The following is a 22,093-nucleotide window of genomic DNA, read 5'->3' as shown; positions in this document are numbered from 1 at the left end:
CAGAATCCTTTTCTGTGCACCTTCCCCCAATACACAGAAATAACAATGCTCTAGAAGCACCAGGGAGGAATGCCTGAACTTACATGATTGACAACTACACCAACAGCTTAAGGTACAAAATCATAGAACCTCCATGTTGGGATGAGAGTGAGAAAAGGTGACGATAATCTGGTTGTCTCTGCTTACCTCAAGATTCAGGAATGCTGAGTCCATCCTGTATACTCAATATCACTTCTTGATTCCCACCTCTGTACTCATGAACCACAGATTTCTAGCTCATTTCAATTCTACTCACAAATATTGACCCCTTGATATATGCTATGGCTCTGAGATGACAAAAATGATTAGAATGTAGTTTCTGCTTCTAGTTCACAGGCTCTGGGGAAAACAAGTCATGAAAGTAAATAGAGAAAGGTGCTAAGAGCTATCAAGTACACTGGAACACCATCTATGACACTGGTTAGGAACAAAATTAGGTTTGTTTATTTTATTCTTTTACAAGTATCTCCTGAGGATAGAAGGAAGCTGGAGGTGGAGGTGGTGGTGAACAACTTGGAAGTCCCAGTCTTAACCTTATTTAAGTTAGGTTTTTCCAATGTTCATTTTTAAGAAATATTGGAGAATGACCAATAGTTACAAGATCCCAAAGAAGACGGGGTGGAGGACGGTAAACTAAGTAGAAAAATACCCTCTTTTCAGTTTTCACGGTGAAAATCAGTTGTCATGATGTTAATAACATTTTTCTTGAATCCTATTCTACTCTCTTGACTAATCTCCCACCTCATTAAATCAAGCAAAAATATACAAGGTATTTACCAGTGATCTGACAGTCATTTTCCATTCTGCTTCCTCTCCTCATCCCTTAAACTGTGTTTCCTAGAGTTGTACACTAGGTTTCTCATGCTCTACTCATTTTCTAAGCCAACTTGTTCACTCCTATGGCTTTAGCTACCATTTATATGAATGTGAATCCCATGTCTATAACTGCAGTTTTGTAGTCTTCCCTGAGCACCAGAACATTGTGTTTACTGGAAACCTTAACCTTGTTGCCCCTTGGGAACCTGAAAGTTGAGTCTATACAAGGTTAATTGTATTTCTTCGCAAAAGTCACCACCTTCCTTCTATTGCCTCCCCTTTCCCCCAATCTTGGCTAGAGGACTGTCCCAATATACTTACTTGCTCAAGCAGAGTGAGCATTAGCCTCTACTCCTCTCTTCCCGTTCCATCATTCACTGAGTCCAATTAAGTCTATCTCCTGAGCATCTATCAAGTCTGCCCTTTGCTATTTCATTGCTATTGACTTACAGCTTGTTCAGTCCCTCAATCTCTCTCTCTAAATGGTACCTGGGAACCACTTGACCACTCACATCCCCCACCAAACATTTTAAGCTCCTTAAGGAGCTGTTGTCCTCATTTTTGAATTGTGCCTGCCTACTCCCCCACAATACTGTGGGATACAGTGCTTTGCATGTTTGTTGAATGAAGAATAAGTAGAGGCCCTATGAAATACGATTACATATGATCTGCAGTTTCAACACTCTGGAATTTGATTTACCCACTGTCCTCCTTTTAGTAAGTGATGGTTCTGCTCTTGTAACAATCTATTATTCTAATCTAAAACCTATCAGAGATATAATTCATCCCAAGAATTTTCTTTGCTAAGAAAAAAAGGAGAGAGACCGCACTTTAGAAATAGAAGCCACTGTTGTCTTTATAAAACACAGAATTGTGCTGCTGCTGCTTGCTTCAGAAGGAACTGTACATTACAGCTGCTGGGATAATTTTACAATGGACTGGACAAGGTACAGCTCAAAGCAGGACACAAACACAAGTCTCAAGGGGAAACAAATGCAAACAAGTACACAGCTGTGGGGTTCAAGGAACATTTCCCCATCCATGCTGGACTTGAGAGGGATAAAAAGTTTAGAAACTAAAGTGAAACCCAGAGTAGTCACACATGCCCACCAGATGGCTGCTAAGTGCAACATCACACACCAATCAGGCTGGACTGTGTGCACAGGAAAGTCATTTCATTTTTCCTTATTGCTACTACACCAGGGGACTCAGTGCATTCGACACATTGTCTTTACTTGCACAATCCTTGGAGGGTTTCCTATGTTCCTTTTTAAAGAAGGAAATCTGCCTTCCCCACATTATTCTGTTTTGTTTTGTTTTCTTTTCTTTTCTTTTGAGCCCATTCCCTCCATCCCCTTTCTTGGGCTCCCAAACAGCAGCCAGAGGTTCTAAGGAGTAGAGTAAGGGGAGAGCACCAACCTAGCCTCTCTCCCTGCCCAGGGAGAAGGTAAGTCCTAATAAATGGTGGGGGGAGGGAGGGAGAGAAAACCAGAGAATCCCTTCTCCCCAGTCTGCTTAGAAGGCCAAAGAGGAAACAGTGCCCTGCAAAACCCTGCCATGATCAGACTTTAAGAAGGAAGGCATCCCAGCTACCATCCTGGATTGGCCTAGGCCCAGTAAATATAAGTAAAAATAACTTCCCCCAATGTAGTTTCCAAAACATCATTTTAGTTTGAGATGACTTTCTACCCTGAAGGGGAAGGAACTTTCATCCTTCTTTATTATTACACATGATGCCAAGTCTAAAAACATTGTCCAGTCAGCCTTGCAGATATCCCCTGGGCCAGCTAAGAAGTCAAAGTGTCCCCTTGGCTGTCCATCTTGCTAGCCTCATTTACAGAATTCTGGACAAGAAAAAGAAAACTATCCAACAACATCATTGCTTAGCCAAAGAGGAGGCCAGAGAGGAGCTACTGAATAGGAAAGAACCAGGAACTTTTAAGGGAGGTGTCATACTTTTAGGTACCTTCTTCTTCAGCATTATTCTAAGCCTAAGTTCCCAGGAACAACAGCCCCAGGATTATCCCCAGTGGCTAGCAGTAGCACCTCAACCCCCAATGAGTCAGGCTAGACTGGAAAAGTGATCAATAAGATCGGTGCCCTCCTTTCCCACATTTAAGCCACACTCTCTCCATTTTCTTCCTATCACTCTCTTCTCCCCCTATGTCCATCTCCTAACCCTCCAACTCCGGATGACCAAGTAGCTCAACTCTAGGACATCCTCAGAAAAGGGAGGCCCCAAGTAGAGAGAAATGAAACCAGATCTAGAAAAAGCAATGAGAGAAACCAACTCCAAAGAGTGGACAAGTGTGGAAGTTGCCAGAAGCCCTCCTGATATCATGCTAGTTGGACAGGCCTTCTGCTAATGCCCTCGTGTAAGTTGGAGGGCAGTATAGCCCAGGGTGGACATCACTGGGCCTGGGAAACAGATTCTTGGTCTCCTACAGCCAAGGAGCTAAGCCTGACCTTGCCAGCTAACAGTGGAATCATTGTAGCCATGCAGAGAATTCATTATCACATAGGCAGACAGGCCAGCCAGCAAGCTGAGTGAACAACAACAAAAAATAAATAAAATAAAAAATTAAAAGAGATCAGAGGAAGAGAGAAAGGGAAAAGGAAGGCAAAAAAGTGAAAGAAAGGGAGAAGAGACCTGTTTAAGAGGATGAGGCTGGGGTCCCCCCAGCGCTTTCTCAAAGCTTAAGTAAGACGCACCACTTTAACCAAATCCCAGAAAGCAAAAGCTTGCTGCCAACACCACTGCTCAATCTGCATGCACCACCTTTCAAACAAGAATAATCCTCAAGGTCATTTTTCAAGTCTCAAAGATTAAAAAAAAGAAGCAGAAGAAGAAAAGAAAAGAAAGAAAATCACAGCAAGAAGTCATTTTCTTGCCATTGCCCAAGCTGTTTCTCTTGCTTTTATTTCCTAAATGGCATATACAATGCCAAAGGGCTAAAATACGCATTTCAAGCCCCAGTTCAAAACCCAACTGGAGAGAGTGAGGCAAAGAGAGAAAAAGGAGAGAACACAAACTCGTTGCTGAGAGTAGGTGGCTACCACCAGCTCCCAATGGATATTTGCAAATGCTGGTGAATGACTGGATCCTCCAGGAATGCTGCCCTGATCCCAGCCCCAAAACACACCCAAGAAGAGAACATGCAGAGCCCACTGTCCCAAGAGAGCTCCCCTCCCCAAAGGGTGATTGAACACGAAGTAGACAGTGTATGAAGGCGATGGACAGGGCAGATGGAGTGTTGGCATCACTCTCTTTAGGCACTTGTGTAAGGAATGTAGGCTCTCCAGTGAGCTGCCTCCTCCCAGAGCCCTCCATTCTGTTCTTCAGCTGGGCTGTGCCCATGGGGCATCCCAAGCCAGTATGAAAGAAGTAAAGGAGGAGTTACTCAACAGTCCTGATGCCTTCTCCATAATCAATGTTTGTGCTACGTTTTGTGAAGTTGCTGAATGAAGTAGCCAACCAGAAAAGAACCTGGGATAGACTGTTTTGCATAGCAAATCTGGGTCTGTACAAGGGCTGCTGGGGAGGGGAAATGGTAGCTCTAACTGCACAGGCCCGTATTCAGACCGACCTTCCTCTGGCTGGCCTCTGAGCACAAGCTAGGTCTAAAGTGTCATGGCTTCATCACCAGATTAGGGCAAATCCAAGCCCAGGTTCCTCAAAAAGAGGAATTTCCACACTGAAGCTGAACTCCTCATCCCAAACAGTGGGACAGGAAAAAAATGAACAGTCAAGGAAAGAGGGAGCCTTGCTTCAAGGTCACAGGCACCAAGCTAGAACCCCCTACTTTTCCAGTTCTGCAAGACAGCCAAATCCCATCTCTATCCAGGGAGATGGGAAAAAAAAAAAAAAAAAAAAAAAGCCCATGCTACCCACTCACATGCCCTAGTGGGAAACCAGGAAAAATTCATTTGTGTAAACAGAAGCAATAGGGAGCAGCAAAATCCCCAGCCTATCCACAGGACACGCTGAAATCTGGGATGAGCCAAAGTGTCAGAAAACAGTCCAGAGGAAGGGAAGATGCATTTGCAGGAAAGAGTGCAGGGCAGTGCAGAAGAGGGAGCCTGTAGCAAGAAAAAGATATTATCTGCACAGAGGAAGGGTGGAGCCTGAGCCCCACCCTGGGGAGATAACCACCCCCTAACTAGCCAGGCCAAAGAACAAGTCAGGTACATAGTTCCTTCTGATGGCTCAATGTTTCTGGGATGTAAACTCATTGGGCATGGGAGGGATTTCCAGATTTTGGCAATAGACTCAAGTTATGGTATAAAAATAACATTTAGTTTTTGCTTTTTTCTTATTTTAGACCTAAGGATCGTTTGTTATAAGACACCCCAGTTAAGAAATATTGAAACGTAAAGAGACTTGACCATCAGGGAAAAAAAGAAACCAAGAGTGAGAAATGCTATGAAAGTAACTCCAGACCCAGGAATGGGAGACAGGAAGAAAGGAGACATAAGTGGAAAGGCCAGGGGCCAGTCATCTCAGCAGCTCTGAGACTTGTCAGGTCTGAAAGTGCAAATGTCAATGGATTTTAACCATCTTGAGGTCGTGATCTTTTAAAAAGCTCAATGAATATGGAAGTCAATTCCTTCAAATGCAAAATAGCTGGCGCTCTGGCTGGAGGCTTGTTGGGTTAGGGGTATTTCATCCCCACCTACCTCCTCTCCCACCCCTCCCCGTCCCCCACCCAAAAGGTACAAAAGGTTGCAGTTCTGCAGCATTACCGTTACAGGGAAGGCACTGGTTACCCACCAGCAGGCGGAAGGAAGACAGGGTCATGTCACTTCGGAGCTAAGTGCCATAGTGCCTTAAGTCTTACTAGGGGCTGGTTGTCTGACAGGGAGGAGGTGTAAGGCGGGGTAGAAAAGGTGGAAAGAGAGGAATAAGGAAAGGGGAGTGATAGCTGGGGGAGGAGCAACCAAAACCATTAGCATTAAAAATCTTCCTACAAACTGGATTATCAACCAATTAAAACATCTAGTATCCTAAAATATTGATCTGGGTCTGGTTTCGTTTTTCTTCTTAAACAAATCTAGACCTTTTCTGATTAAGGCTCCTAAAATATTCTTCCCTCCTCCCACCCACTTTCTCAAGCCCCTCACTTTCCCATCTAAAGTATCAAACCCAAACCTACCAGCTTTTGTCCGCAGGGCTGCAGAGCCGACCTTACCAAGCTGTCAGGCATGAGTCTTTAGCACTGTGAGTCACATGAGACACCTGTGTGTATGGTGGGCACCGATGCTGCCCGTCTTGGTCCAGTGGGGTCAGGGCCAGATGTGACAAGATGGGGTGAGGGGTGGAGGACATGAGGTGAATATCAGAGATTTCTGGCTGGTGGTCTGGCTTACTGGCCCTGTTCCCCACTCTTTCATCCACTCTGTAGAAGGAAACAAGGCCTTCTGCATTTCTTCCTACCCCACCTCCCTCCTCCCTGCTTCCTCTGGATTTGGGCAGCACAGCTCTTGGGGCTTGGAAAGCTTTCTTCTATCCAGTGAGGTAACAGCGTTCTGCCTTCAAGCGAAGTACATGGTGCGCAGAGTATCCTGGTGAACCTGCACGGCTTTGGCCAGGGCCTGGGGATCCCGCCCATTGCTCTGCCCCGATATGTGGCTCCCTTCTCCACTGAAAAGGAAAAATGAAGTAAGTCCTTCCTGGTGAACTGAGCTGCTACTAATCCCTCCCCCCACCCCTACAGTGCCAATTCCCATATTAACTTAAGAGAAAACCCCAACCCAGACTTGGGCAGACAAGCCCAAGGACACCAAATTGGACAACACTCATTTCCTCCTACCTAGGGAAAGTTGAGAGGGTCTGGTACCAGAGGCTGAAGCAAAAAGGAAGCCTGATCCCAGGCCTCACCTGTCATGCTCCTTGTCCACTAGGTGGTATCGTGCCCGGAAAGCCACCAAGCGAGCATAGTAGGCGGGTGCTGGGATTGAGACGGAGCGTGTGCATCGTACGTAAGTGTGGCACAGCTGGTACGTCAAGATCTGGAGCTCATCCGCTGTGAAACGGTTGTCATCCCAAAGGACATAGTAATGGGATGGTCGGCTGGTGCCCTGGGAAGATAGGAAGGTGAGCGGCCCCATGTTGGGCAGAGGGGATGGATGATGATAAGGAACAGGATCATTGTGAAGGGCACAGCTGTGTTGGAAGACCCACCCATGAACCAGGCAGACACAGTTACCTATGTCATAAAGCACTCATTTTATGGCAAACCTGACTAAGACATTCAAACTGCACTTCTGTTCAAGTGCACCAAGGTTTTAGTGAGAGAATAATCCTGATCTGAATGCCACTCGGTAATGACTGATACATTCTAGAGGTTGTGGGGATGATCAACTAATCTTTGACCCACCAGAAACCCGAGGACATAGCCCAGCTACCTGGATGCCTGCGTGGCTGCACAGATAGAAGTCAAACTCAAATGGGTGGGTGATGTTGGTGTCCACAGTGGTCCCAGCTGGGATGTTACCACTCTTCCCAATCTGTATAGAGACAAAGACAACCAAGATCCCAAGACCTGCCTGGCCCTAACTAGGGCCCCAACTCAATTCTAATCTGATTCCACCAGAACCCCAAGAGTAAAGTGGAAGTTGCTGTTCCCAGAGGGTACTACATCTTGAAATAATGGGCTTCTAAAGTCACACAGACCTGTGTTTAAGTGCTGCTTTCACCATTTCCTAGCTGTGTGACCTTATCAAGTCATTTAACCTTTCTGAGGTTAAACTGGAGATAATAACAGTACCTACCTCACAGGGCTGCTGTGAGGAAGACGCCTTGTACAGTGTCTGGCACATAGAAGAAGTTCAATAAATGGTAGTTCCCTTTCCCTTCTCTGGGAGCTGCTCTATATATAGGGTCTATAGGCCAGGGAGCTAGGAGGAGGGAGATGAAGTATAAGGGAAGGAGGGGAGAAGGAGGAAACAAAAGGAAGGCAGTGGTAGAGGAAAGGCCACAAGAGCTGGGGGAAGAAAGGGGCCAGGGACGATGGACAGGCGAAGGACTAACTTCCCAGATTTTATTTCAACAGTTTCTTCCATATTGAGAGAAGGGAGACAAGATGAGGGGTATAGGTGGCTTCCTCAATCCCTCACTCACTCGCTCATTCTTGTCAGCACAAAAAAGGCGGGTGTGATGGCGTTTCTGAACCACAATATAAGTGATCCCGGGCTGGTAGTCCTTTTCCAGTTTGATGCAGGCATCACGAATGGCCAGCAGCTCATAGTGGAGGATCTAGGCACAGGGTGAGGCAAAGAGACATACAGCTCCTCTTGAGTTCACACAACTTTCTGAACTAAGGGTTTGCCACTTGTAATAAGGCTTTTTGTTCAGTCTCCCTTAATAAGCTGATACCAACCATTAGAGACGATAAGACCCCTTCCTGCCCAAATCAGCCTTATATAGACATAGCTTGGAGATACTGTGGGCTCAGTTCCAGACCACTACAATAAAGTAAGTCACATGAATTTTTTGGTTTCCCAGTGCATACAAAAGCTATGTTTACAATATATTATAGTTTATTTAAAGTGTGCAACAGCATTATGTCTAAAAAACAATGTACATACCTTAATTTAAAAATACTTTATGGCTAAAAAATGCTAACCACCATCTGAGCCTTCATTGAGTCATAGTAATAATATCAAAGATCACTGATCACCATAATAAATATAGTAATAATAGAAGTTTGAAATATTGCGAGAACTACCAAAATGTGACAAAGAGACGTGAAGTGAGCAACTGCTGTTGAAAAAATGGTACTGATAAACTTGCTTGATGCAGGGTTGTCACAAACCTTCAATTTGTAAAAAATTCAGTATTTGCGAAGCACAGTAAAGTGAAGTACAATAAAAACAGGTATACCTGTACTCGGTTCACCTGATATTTTCCTATAAAGCCTTGGCTTGGAGGCTTAGCATCAGCAAAGAGAACTCACCTGGTTCCTCTGCATAATGAGACCTAACATCAAGACACAGAACGAAGGTTCACAGAGAAGTCGCAATGCCCAAAGGTCAATTTCAGGATCAAGAGGAAAACGAGAGTTCCCCATGAGTTCTAAGAACACGTAGGTTTAGACCACCACAGTAGAGTAGACACATAGTTCAGGAATGGGTATAGAGGGAATAGATAAATTCAGTACTACAAAAAAAGCAGTAAAAAAAAAAAAAGCACAGGTGAAAAACCGCAAAAAGCCACAGGTGAAAAGCCATAGGCAGTAGTTGCATTGTGGCCTTGGATGTCAGATATAGGGAGTCAAAACTGTATGGCAGGAGTAAACAGAATTTGGAATCAATTAGAACTAGGTTTAAATCCAGGCTTTATGGAGTATATTACCTTGAGCAAGTTACTTAACCTCTTTAAGTCTCATTTTCTAAAGTTACTAGTAAGATCAGCCTCACAAAGCTGTTGTGAAGACTAAAACAAATAAGTAAAAGCATAAAAATCCTAGTAGGGGCTTAATAACTGCTGATTGCTTTGCTGAACAGCTTGAATTTTAACCCCAGGCCATGTGAAGCCACTAGACATTTCTGAACAGTGAAGTGATATGATAAATTTACCTGGTATTTTAGGAAACACTGGATGACTTGGAGAAAATTGAGCATAATGGTTAAGAGCATAAATCTTGGAATCGGACCAATTTGTCTGAATCCCAGTTCTACCACTTAGTACTAGCTTGGGTGACACTGAAGAAATCATTTAACATTTTCAAGCTTCAGTTTCCTCATGCATCAAATGGAGTAATAATAATTATTTCATAAGGCTACTGTAAGTATTAAAAAGAACACATGCAAAGTGCTTAGCACAGCTTATGCACAAACGAGGTACCCAGTAAATGGTAGTTACAGTACTGTTTATTAAACGGTACTCAAGGAGATCAGTTCAGTACACTAGTCTAAACAACAGAATATGAAGGCTGAACAGGGAGGAAGAATAGCAGGAACCTTGTAAAGCAAGATCAACAGCAGTGGTTCTCAAAGTGTGGCCTCCAGACCAGCAGCATCACCTGAGAACTTGTCAGAACTACAAATTCTAGGGCCCCATTCTAGACTCAATGAATCAGAAATTCTAAGGGTAGGGCCCTGCAGGCTATTTTAAAAAGCCCTCCAGAAAATTCTGATGGATGCTAAAGTTTGAGAACCACTGGTCTAAAGAATCAGTCTTCAACATGAACCAACTAGTAACTAGGTACTGAGGGTCTTCTATTATAAGAATGGTCTGTTGGTGATTGTACACACCACCTCTCAGTTGTATCTCTGTGATACAACTTAGCTTAGAAAAGGCAGCAGTATCCTCTGCTACCATTAGGCCCCACTGCCTCAATGTAAAGGTTTTCTAACCTACTGTGAGCCCTACCTGGGGGAGCTGGCCTTCAGGAACACCATCTCGGTAGAAAATGATGCGGGTAGGCTTGAAGCGGGTGGACTTGTAGAACTGGATAAGCAGCTCACGTACCATGTAGGATAAGTCTTCAATGATCTCCTGCCGTGGTCGCTGCACTCGCACAGTAGCACAGTAACGGCTGGGATGGGCATCCATACTGCCTACCACCTGATAATCAAAGAGGCAGGTTCAGCTCCCAGAACCTCCACCCTCCCAACACTGTCAGGCTGTGGGTTTGGGAAAGGCTTCTTAGCAAGAAAACTATGCAATCAAATGAGTAGGTTTCTGGATTCAAAGAGCCCTGGTTTCAATCTTTGTTCTGTCACACATGTGTAAGTTATGTAATCCGTCCAATCTTGTTCCTCTTCTCAAATGGAGACAGTAATACTACCTGCTTGCAGTGCTGTTGCAGCACAAATAAGGCATGGTGCACAGGGCCTAACCCACAGTACATACTTGGTAAGTTTGATTTCCCTGTCCCTTGTAGAGGGGTATGTGAAGATTTGGCACTACTAGCTCTAAGAGTGACTGCATACAAATACGTTTGTTTGATTTTTTTTTTTTTCAATTCAACTGCTAACCCCAGGAACCATAGTGAGAAGTGTTCCTGTGAGTGGTGAGAATAACATCATTTCCTAAGGGGACGGTGGCCAGAGCCTAGGATGGATGCCCACAACGAAAACAGAGATAAGCATAGCATAGGGTCCCCCTGCATTCACTGAAATAAGCCCAGTCTGCTTAGAGAAATGTGAGGGTTGAGGAAAGAGAAGTGGAAAAAGAGACATGGTCCCTTTAGTAATTCAGAAGCCCCTATGAGACAGGGGAACAGAAATCAGGAGACGGACTGGAGAGATATTTAATCTACTAGGTGGATTAGGGGTAGGAATGGGGACGAGTAAAGGACAATCCTAGCAACTAAGTAACTCCCTTAAGAGGGATTTTGAAGAAGGATATAGTTGTTCTCATATCCCAAAAGTGGACACAGAGAGAGGGAAACTGGAACACAAAGCAGAAGTGATGGAAACGAGACCAAGTCTCTAGCCAAAACCTACACCCTCACAGCTGTCTCTGAAAAGACGACACCATACAGAATTAGTTTTATTAAGATACCAAGGGAGTGGTTAATGGGGATGATCAGCTGAAATAAAAAGATCTCATGAAGGGTCAAGCATCAAAGCTGAAGGAAGGAAATCATGTGTAATGTTAGGAACTCAGAGCTAAGAGAACTTTATGAGGAAGTTGGAGAGTATCACTCACTGCTGTGATCGAAGGCTTTTTCCCATCCCCTGCCGGGGGGTGTGTAACATCTGCTCCCAGGAATATCACTGGCTGTTGAAAGACGGCAGAGCTAAGCAAGGGACAGAAAACAAATGGTGAGGAGTTGGGTCTTTTCTTCCTGGCACCATCCAGCACCCACTTTGGTTTTCTCTCCCTTTGTCTGATTCACTCTGCCCAGACAGGGTCCTCTCTTTTCATCAATCCCCAGTATAGTACCTTGTTTGACAAGGGCAAGTGGGCAATAGAGTTCATACCGCTGGTGTGGGACTAGGATGTTGTTAATGCCACCAAGTTTGACATTGATCTTCAGGCAGAGGTTGGACAGAGTCTGAGGTGAGGTCTTGACCACATTCTTCACTTGCACACACTGTGTAGCCATTCCCAACAGTGTATCTCCAACACGTTTCACTTCAGCTATGAGCAGGGAGAGAACTGATTAGTGCATTCAACAAATATTTACTGAATGCCTACTAGATGCCAGAAGTATACACGGTGCTAGGAAACACATGGTCACCAGAAACACACAGGGTCACTACTTTTCTAGTGCTTACTATCTAGTGACTAATTTTAAAAATCACGAAAAGTACAACAATGATAAATGCTACAAGAGAAAACCTCATGGTGCTTTAAGAGTATATAATGTGCGGTAATAACCTAGTCAGGAAAGGATTCTTGAGTAAGTACTGACTAAATTGAAATCTGAAGGTAGAAAAGAACTTAGAAGGGAAGGGGACTATGGGGGAGTATGGGAGACAGCATTCCAGGCAGAGGGAACAGCATGCAAAAACACACTCTGATAGGAGACAGCAACATATGTTTGAGAAACTGAAAGACCAAAGTAACTATGCAGGAGAGTAAATGAACCACGGTGTGAGAGAAAGAATGTGGTCATTAGATTGATCTAGGGAAGAAAGGAGGGTAACTTATACTAAGAAGATAGTTTTTAAGATGGAAATAAATAGATTCAAGAGATATTTAAGAGACTTGGAGACTATATACGGGAGTAAGGGAAAATAATTTTTATGGACAACTTATGAGTTTCTAGCTTTTGTAATTGAATAGATAGATCATAAGTTCTTTTTGAGACATCTTGAGTTTGAAGCGCTTTTTGGTCAACCCAGTGAGGATATCAACAAGGCAACTGAGTACAGTAGTTGGAAGTTCAAGAGCAGTGTAAAATAGAGATACAAATTTATGAGATACTTAGGTACAGGTAGTAACTGAAGACACGATCTTTGAAATCATCAAGGAAGAGAACAGAGTGAAAGAAAAAGAGGGCTTAGATTTGGATCTTGAAGAACTCACAATAATTGCAGAACAGGAAGATGAGTCTGCAAAGGACAAAAATTCAAAGAACTAAGAGGAAGATTAAGACAGTGTTTTATCACGAATGCCAAGGGAAGAAAGAGAGTGTTTCAAAAAGGAGCAAGTGTTCAACCAACTCAAATGCTGCTGAGATAGGAAAAATGAAGATCAGAAATGTCTTTTGGATTTAGTGACAGTAAGGCAAAAATTAATGTATAGAGGTAAAAACTATTTTGGTGCTATAAAGTACCAAGGAGGAGATATAGGATCAATGAAGGGTTTGATATATTTTTAATGGACAAGGCTTGAACATGTTTAAAAAGTTAAAGGGATCATTTCCATATCCAAGAGATAGTGGCAAACCAGTGTCTCTAAAGAGAACATTCAGAAAAGCCAGATAAAATATAAACATCTTTTTGAAGACAGCAGAGAGGTGCCAAGACAACAAGAAATGGAAGAGCTAACACTCCCGAGAGGGAGAAAATCTCACAGAGGTGAGCCACCTTCTGCAGCTGCCTTTACCCTGGGTACATCTGCTGACTCTAGGTGTGGGCAAGAGGCTGAGATTCCAGGCTTTGCACTAACAATGGAACCACTGCCAGGGGACACAGAAAGCAACAGAGTTTCTGGCAGAGACGGACTAGTTCTAAATGTGAAAGGTTAAAAAATAAAAGTAAAAAACCCCCCACAGACTAGTACCTTCATGACCTTGGGGTTTCTTAAACAGGCCTCAGAAAGTACTAGCCACAAGTGAAGAATATTGATAAATTGGACTAAATTAAAATTTAAAATTTCTGTTCAACAAAAGAACCTATTACAAAAATAAAAAGGCAAGCCAGGAGCAAAGAAGACATGTCTAATACACTAATATTAAATAAAATTTAATATTATAATACATTTTATTATATATTATATACATTATATCATATATATCACATATATATGATATTATATTATAAACCTAATATTAAATAAAAAAGGAATTATAAAGAACATCTATAAATCAATAAGAAAAAGATACTGAAGCCAACAAAAAAAGGAGAAGACCTGAGCAGGCACTTTTCAAAAGAGGCTAGTGAAACAGACAATAGAAGAATAAAAAGAGACTCAACTTTACCAATCATCAGAGAAATCAAAAGCACAGCAAGTCACTAAACATCCATAAGAATGGCTAAAATGAAAGGAAACAGTACCAAGTTTGGTAAGGATGTGGAGTATCCAGATCTCTGGTATGCTGGTGGAAGTATACATTCGTACACTTAAAAATCTCTCCTAGATAGATATCCAATAGAAATGGACATATATGTTCAAAGGACAGGTATAAACTAAAACTAAATAAACATGGATAAATCTCACAAACATCATGTTTAGTGAAAGAAGCCAGATGTTAAAAAAAAAAAGTACATAACATATGATTTCATTTATATAAAGTTCAGACAGTCAAAATTAATTTATGGTGTTAGAAGCCAGAATAATAGTGGTTGCCAGTGACGGAGAATTGTAGTGATTGGTATCCTGGGGTTGTGTTAATGTTTTACTATCAGAACTAGGTAGTAGTTACTCTGCTGTGACACTTTGTGAGAATTCACTGAACTGAACACATAAGATCTCTATATATACATCACACTTCAGCAAAAAATTTATATTAAAAAAAGATGATAGTATCAATTTAGTGGAGATGAAGGAGTTAAAAATACAAAGGACAGAAAGAAGTATGGTACCACATTAGAACTGGGCAAATGTGACACTGCTTTTCTGCAGTCTCAGGGCTACCACAGTGGACCTCGCTTTGACCATCATTTGGCCCCCAGGAAGGAAGGTGAAGGATTTTTTAGAAGAATCTTACTTCTCTTATCTGCAGACTTAATTCTAGGCAGATGGCCTCATTATCAAAGGAACAGCATGTAAGTGGAAGAAACCCAAGGTCCTAATCAAGGTATGAGACTAGAGAGAGGTGTAACATGACTGAGCTCAGGGAAGGGAAAATTCTCTGAGTAAGCACTGCCTTCCACAAGCATGCTGTGCTATACTCCCCAGGCAAGCCAAAACACTATATTCTCCCTTTATGAAGGGAACCAGAAACATGGATAATTATTCAAGGCAGTTCTCCTAAAAAGCATCCTTGTTTTCTCAACCTCAAAAGGGCCCTCAATTTAAGGCCTAAGAGAGACATGTATTGGAGGTCAAACAACTTCCCTCCGTAAGTACTGAGTATCACGTCAGAGGAAGGCTCTACCTTGGGTATATATGTGAAGAAGGAAGAAGGTTTCAGAGCAGAATCAGATCTACTCCATGCTCAAAACAATATCAAGCTAGGTAATAACTGATCAGCAGCCTGATAAGATTTCTAGAGGAATCCAGAAAGAGACAAGTTCATCTACTAGATGAGATGACAAAAGAAAGCTTCCAGGAATAAGCACATTTAAACTAGGACTTGAAAGATGGAGAGAATTTTAAGGGCAAGGTAGAGGATAAGAATATTAGATTAGAATTAGGTATTCTAGGCAAAGGCAAATGATATTAGCAAAACCAGAGTCTGGAAAGCATAGACAAAGAATGAGCATCATTTCGGGTATCTACTACGTCACAGGCACTGTGTTAGATGCTGCTTTTTATGTAATTAATTATGAGGTTCAGAAAGGTTTGGTAATCTGCCTAAGCCAGTAAACTGGCATAGCCAGGATTAAAATCCAGTTCTATCTAACTCCAGAACAAATGATCTTTCCTGTATGTGTGGCAAAGGGAACAGTAGAAGATAGAGTTGAAAAGGTTAAACTAAGATCAGGGCCCTAAAAAACTTTTATTTTTGTGAATGTGGATCAATGAAGGTTTTGGGGGGAGTATAATCACAAAGTCTCATCCAGTAACCTATTCAAGAAAGATTTAAGGGGGGAGGGTATAGCTCAAGTGGCAGAGCACACGTTTAGCATGCATGAGGCCCTGGGTTCAATCCCCAGGGCCTCCTCTAAGAATAAATAAATAATAAATAAACCTAATTACCTCCCCCAACCAAAAAAAAAAAAATAATTAAAAAAAAAAAGACAGAACTAAGTTGAGAAGAGTGCGTGGAAAGCAGGGAATCATCTTAATATTGTTTTGTTTTTTTTTTTAAAAACAGCATTAGTGGTAAAGCAAAGAGAAGACAGACCACCTCTAAAGTCTGGATGGAGGTACCCAGAAACAACTGTGATGCCAAATACTGAAGAGAGAAATAAAGAAAAGGGCTTATTGGTAGACAGAGAAGACAAACTACTAAAGAGATGGTTCACCAAAACACTTTACAATAGCAGAGACCACATCTACTTTATTCACCAAAGATCTAGCAGTGTTTTTTTTCACACATAATAAATGATCAATAAACTCTTGTAAGGTTAGGTCAAAGGGACAGATGGGAGCTGCAGAGAGGTCAAGGGGTGAATCAAGATTTTAATTATACATTATTACATATAATAACAATAGTTGATGACTGAAACAACAAATAGATGAGAATTTCACTAGAATAAAAACACAGAGAGGGCACAGTACAGAAATATGGAAAATACCAAGCATTTCTGGTAATGACAAAAACAATTAAGGAGAGACAGGGGAAAATATCAAAAAGTCAAGAGGAGAACTGAGAAAGGTCACTGGTGACCCTCTGCAGATGTTCAGGAGAATGGCAGAGCTAAGATAGATGAAAAAGGCTATGTGACTGGTCAGGAAGTGGGGTTAGAAAATGTAAAGAACGCATTCAAAAAGTTTGATGAAGAAAAACAAGAAGATAGGAAGACAAAAGCTAAAGGAGATGGCATGATTGTGGCCATGTGCTCTAGGACGGGGAATCTGAAGATGTTTGAGGGTTAAAGGGTACGACGTCCCAAAGGTAGCAGGATGGAACAGAAACAAGAGCACACATGGGTTGAGTAAGGTAAGAGGAAGGACACCTCTTCCTTTGAAGCAGGAGAGGTGGAGAGGGAGACAAGACTAAGAGAAAAGCAGTGAGTCAGAGATGTACATAGTCATTCTCATTCTTAAAAGAAAGGAAAAGACAGGGAAAACTTCAGAAAGTCCAAGTCATTCTCAGGTAATGGAACACCAACAGAACCACTATAAATTCTGTTTGAGTGTGCTGCACTCTGTCCTGACGGACAATGCACTCCTACGGATGGGAGTGTGAACTGACCCATCTCTGTATCTGGCTAAGCTTAGCCTGGCATAAAGACCAGCACACAGAAGATCCCAGTAAATGTTACTGGGAGGGAGTGTGAGCAGGTAAGCAGGACGTGGGATGACTAAATGGCTCATATAGGCTGATATTTCTCCTATAAGAGGAACACTGACATTAAGGAATAGCCCTGGCTAGAGCCAAGAATCCATATTGAGTCATCCCTAGGAGCTTCCAGGGAGCTACCCTAAGAAGAGACTTATCATCGTAATCACTGTCCCAAGAGAACTGTACCATACACTGGCGTCTTCCCTGGCAGGATGACGATAATGAGCTGCAGCCCTGAGTAGGTGTTCTTGAGATGCCGGAACATGGGCTCCACGCTGTCTGCCCCCTGCGCGTATTTGCAGAAGCAAGGTTGGCCCTGGATAGGCATTCCTGCATCCTTGGAAATCTTCCGCAGCTGGTCAGTGAAGTTCCTGTAGCACAAGTATGGTCATGACAGGGGGCAGTAAGTCCCATTTTAATATCTCTGACCAAAAGTCTCCATAGCGCTAGGCATCTAGCACTATGACACATTCTAAGATAATGAGACATCATCACATCTAATGTAAAAAACATATTTATAGTTGAGTAGGACAATAGAGAGCTTGCTAAGTGTTCAACGGTACAAGCAGAGAGCTGAGGGAGCCCAGAAAAGGGACCTGCAGGAATTCTCAAAGTCCTCCACCTTGTCCCACTCAAGCAGCTGGTTCCTATGCTCTAAGTGCACAGCAATAGGAAGGTGTCCAAATGGAAGGCCTCTTTGCTCAAATTAAAATAAATAAGGTTCCAACAGTGATCAGAGCACAGGAGATACTCAGTAAAAGTGAGCTCCCTCCTCTTCCATTGGTTCTTTGAAGCCTGAGAACAAATTATTAAACAAGCGTCTTCTTTTCGCTTTAGAGCTTTACCCTATGAAAGGAAGACAAAGTTGGAAAACTAGTACACATACAGTAGATTAAAAAAAAAATCAAGCTACATAAATATAATGACAGACTAAAAGGAGCAGCAGGAAATTTAATTTGTGAAAATCCTGCATTTAGATTAAAAGCAACAATGTATAAATAAAAAATAAAAGCAATTGTTTAGTGGATGTTATTACATAGCATATAAATACCAATGATAGATTCAAAATCCTATGCAGTGTGAAAATAAGTTTTCTCACTTATTCAGTGAAAAAACACAAGATAAATACAATACTGTTGTGCAAAATTTTAAATCACTTACATACATATAGGCATATAAAACACATAAATTGGAGAGGAAGGTTATAGTAATTCATGACAGTGACTGCATCAGAAGGGAGGAATGGAACTAGGATGGAAGATATAAAGGAATCTTAAATTCACCTGTAACATTTTATTTACTTTTTTAAAAAGGATAAAATAAATATGACAATACTCTGGATGATGGATACACAGGTGTTTACCACATTATTCTTTTCAAAATGAAAAAAAAATCAAAATAAAAGCTAGAATAAAAAATACAATCTATTATTTCACATGAATAAGAGCCAGGGCTCTGATGGACTATAGTGTTTCCTCCATTTCTCTGCTTTGTATACAACTGCAACATGGCTACTAAAAAAGCCAACATGTTACTAGATTCCATTAATAAGTGGGTCTCTACTTCAAATAAAGTGTTATTTCCAATCCTCTATTACCAGGTCACACTTGGAATATTATGTCCAGTGCTGGGGGCTACAAAGTGTTGAAAGAAGTCTAGGATGGGGAAGGTCTTAAAATCCTGTCCTAAAAATGACATAGCTGAGATAACAGGGTCTGATTAGCCAAAATAAAAATTCTCAGGGTTGACCCTTTATTCATCCCCAATTACCAATTTCTCCACTTCCACCTTCATCTCTTCCCCTTCTGTCTCAATGGAAAGGATGACTTCTCCTATGTTCTGGATCCCATTCCCTCATATACATGTAGGAACTATCTCCACTTCCTTTCTCATTTCTCTGAGTTCTGTTTTCAGTCTGTGTTCACTGCGCATTCTCCCTGGACAATCTCATCCATTGCCATAGCCAAAAACTTTCAAATCTTAATCTTTAGCCCAGAACCATACATCCATCCAACTGGGTATCACTGACCCAAGTATACAAGTCACATTTTTATCTCCTGCTTCTAGGGATCATTACAAGAAGGGATTGTCTGATGAACTGACTCCTTCCAACACTGAGATTCTAGGTTTATCAATTTCTGTACCCAGAAATATCCAAAACAATGAACTGCTTCTCAAAAGAACTGGATAGGGGAAGGACGCGGGAATGAGAGAGAAGCACACTGAGAATTGAGCTACCAACAAGGTGACAAAAAGGCACAGAGCTGGGAGCCTTTCTAATATCGCTAAGGGCCAGCCCTCCAAAGCTTGGCCAAGGCTAAGGGCAGCCTGACCTAAATAGGGCTAAAATCTCATTTAAGAGAAACTCTAACTGTGATAGAGGTAGTTGTGTATCTGTGAGGGGAGAGGGGGTACCAGAGTCCCCACATTCATCAGGTGCTGCTGTAACTAATTCTTATGAAAACCCCAAGGCCAGCTGAACCCACCAGGGCACACATCTGTTTTACCCTCGCTACTGCCCAAAGTGGTCAGTTCTACCAACTTCCTCAGCCCCAGAGAGCACTGACCTTACTACAGATCCAGAGAGAAGGAGCCACCACTTCAGAAGACTGCAAGAATACTGAACTATACATTTTAAACAGGTAAATTTTGTGGTATTTGAAATATAGCTCAATAAAACTGCTAAAAAAAAAAAAAAAACCTGCAGTGATTTCCTCACTTACTCATTCAGTCACTCAAGAACATTGCTCCCCTAACTTGTTCCTTTAAACCATTTGGCTATATCACTTTCTTCTTTCTTCACTGTTGTCATCTACTCCCAGCCCTTCAGCCACAGTTGGTTCAGAGGCCCTTACAACGCTTGTTCACCTAATTCAGGTCACTTGGACCCAAATGAACAAATTCTGTGCACAGGAAAGGATAGCTCAAGAGTATCAGCTGAAGTTTTATTTCCAATTAAGAATATAAGATTTGAAACTGCAGATTTGATTTGATCGCAATCTGACACTTTCTTGATATGCAAACCTTGTACCAGTTACTTAACCTCTTTGAGCCCCAGTCTCCTTAAAATGGAAATACCACCACCTACTCACTGTGAAGATGAAATAAGAGAGCATAAAATTAGGTACAGTGTTGGCATAAACATTATAGTCATCACTACTACTGTTTACTACCATTGTTAATAATTATAACCATAAAATAATTCAGGTCTCCACTAGGAGATGCATGCTCTAAAATCATCTTCTCTGACACAGATATGGCTCCTTATCAAGACCCCTGACCACAGATGGACAGAAAAAAAGCAGGCAGAAGTTTGAGCCAGATAGCACAGAGGGGCAGAGTCAAGGGTCAGAAAGAGCAAGCTACTGATCAAATCTTGAGAGTAGAGGAAGTTAGGCAGCTCTAGAGTCCTTCCCATTCCCTTCCACCCATACACCCAACCCTCCTTACTTGAGCACCTCTTCTCGACACTGTTTTTGGGGTGCGAAGCAGGCGATGGCCCAGACTTTGATCTCAATCCCATTGTAGAACTGTTTCCCCCGCATGTCCCAGACACCCTGATTGGGTGTGGCAATGGCCCGGTTCTGGGGATAGGCAGAGGGGGCGCCCAGGTGAGCCTCAGTAAAGCCAGGTGGACAGGGGAGCAAAAGCTCCTCCTAGCTATATAACCCAACCTCCTCCCACATGCCCCAGAGATGTTGTCTGGCCCTGACCCTGCTCACCCGGCCGCCGTACTGCAAGATGGGCGCCGGCAGCACTCGCCCTGTCACCTCCGTCATGTCATCCTTCACCTTGATCCCAAATTCCTGGATGTAGGGATCTAGGTTGTAGCTAGCATTCTTCATCTGCAAGACAAAAAAAAGGGATTTCAGGGGAGCAGAAGCTTGGAAATACTGCTCAGCTTCCAGGTCCCAAGCAGACAGCTCTGAAGAGTAGCTGAGGCTGGCAAGCAATAGTCCTAAAAAGTGGGGTTGGGGGTGAGTGGAAGATGAAGTAAGAGGGAATGGACAACACAGGGACGTATTACAGGAGGGAAAAAGAGATAGGAAGGAAAGTAGCTACAGGGTCAAGAAACAACAGCAGTCCTATGGAGTCCCAGGCAACAAATCCAGGCTTGTGTTTTCCTAAGGGTCCTGCCAAGGCAGAAAAGCATCTATGCTACCAGGGACCCCAATGACTGAGCAACCACGCATACATTTCTCTACAGCCCCACTGACCAGACGGCTGATCTCCTCCTGTCTGTCTGGGGCCGACCTAGCTGTAGCCTTTATCATGGTCGAAGTCTGGTTGTCGGTCAGCTTCTTAATGCAGCGCTGCCCAGCCACAATGTTACAGACCTAAGGAAACGAGAAGAACAGGTAGCTCTGGCCTAAGTACAGTCCACCCTGTACCCAGAGCCCCACAGTTAGGGAAGAGATCTTGGCTGTCAGTCCTGGGAAGAAGACTACAAAATCCCTGTGCACAGACAAGTTAGAAAATATCCACGTGCAATACAAAGGGCAATATGGCCACTTTGTGATTGAGAACTAGGGATCCAGAGCCAGATCCAGGCTCAAGTTTCATGCATCGTTAAATGAGAACAGTAATAATCTCATAGGGCTGTTAGGAGACTAAATAAAGCACTTAACAAACCAAGTACAGTTCTGCAACATAGTAAATACTCAATAAGTTGTAGCATAAATTATTATTTACCAAAGGGCCCAAAATAGAGCTCTTCTGAATACTGAAAAACTCTATATACACAAACTGGATTCCTAGACAGTAGGCAGCTCTCCAATGGTGGCAGGCAGTCAGTTGCTCCATACTGCAACACACCAGGAGAACGAACAATGGCTCTTAACTCTTGAGCCTCAGTCTACGGATAATCACTGAGCCCCTGGTCTACAGAAATCACTGTCTCTATTGGCTGACAGTGTCCTCCGTTGTTGTGAGGAATATCCTGCCACATGGTTCCTCTGTATTGCACCCAAAAGAACACAATGGAAATCAGAAAAAACTTTCTA

General features: G+C 42.6%; 1 protein-coding gene across 4 annotated transcripts in view; it reads right to left on the bottom strand.

The window, feature by feature from the left end:
• Positions 1-460: 460 nt before the first annotated feature.
• Positions 461-22,093, bottom strand: part of AGO1 (argonaute RISC component 1) — a 35,183-nt gene continuing 13,550 nt past the window's right edge. For 2 of the 4 annotated variants that reach the window (XM_032495915.1, XM_032495918.1), the window contains 11 exons: positions 21,308-21,427; positions 20,804-20,935; positions 20,541-20,674; positions 17,277-17,461; positions 11,788-11,947; positions 11,513-11,603; positions 10,229-10,423; positions 7,976-8,110; positions 7,261-7,362; positions 6,734-6,933; positions 461-6,496 (listed from right to left, as the gene is read on the bottom strand). In XM_032495915.1, the coding sequence (XP_032351806.1) occupies positions 6,388-6,496; positions 6,734-6,933; positions 7,261-7,362; positions 7,976-8,110; positions 10,229-10,423; positions 11,513-11,603; positions 11,788-11,947; positions 17,277-17,461; positions 20,541-20,674; positions 20,804-20,935; positions 21,308-21,427 (1,563 nt within the window). In that variant the 3' untranslated portion in view covers positions 461-6,387. The remainder of the gene's footprint in view (positions 6,497-6,733; positions 6,934-7,260; positions 7,363-7,975; positions 8,111-10,228; positions 10,424-11,512; positions 11,604-11,787; positions 11,948-17,276; positions 17,462-20,540; positions 20,675-20,803; positions 20,936-21,307; positions 21,428-22,093) is intronic. The other 2 variants (XM_032495917.1, XM_032495916.1) reach the window with 2 other exon arrangements.

This window comes from Camelus ferus, chromosome 13 (assembly GCF_009834535.1).
Source record: "Camelus ferus isolate YT-003-E chromosome 13, BCGSAC_Cfer_1.0, whole genome shotgun sequence".
In the NCBI taxonomy this organism is placed as follows: domain Eukaryota; kingdom Metazoa; phylum Chordata; class Mammalia; order Artiodactyla; family Camelidae; genus Camelus; species Camelus ferus.
Note: the sequence above shows the minus strand (reverse complement) of the source record. Positions and strands in the feature narration are given on the sequence as shown.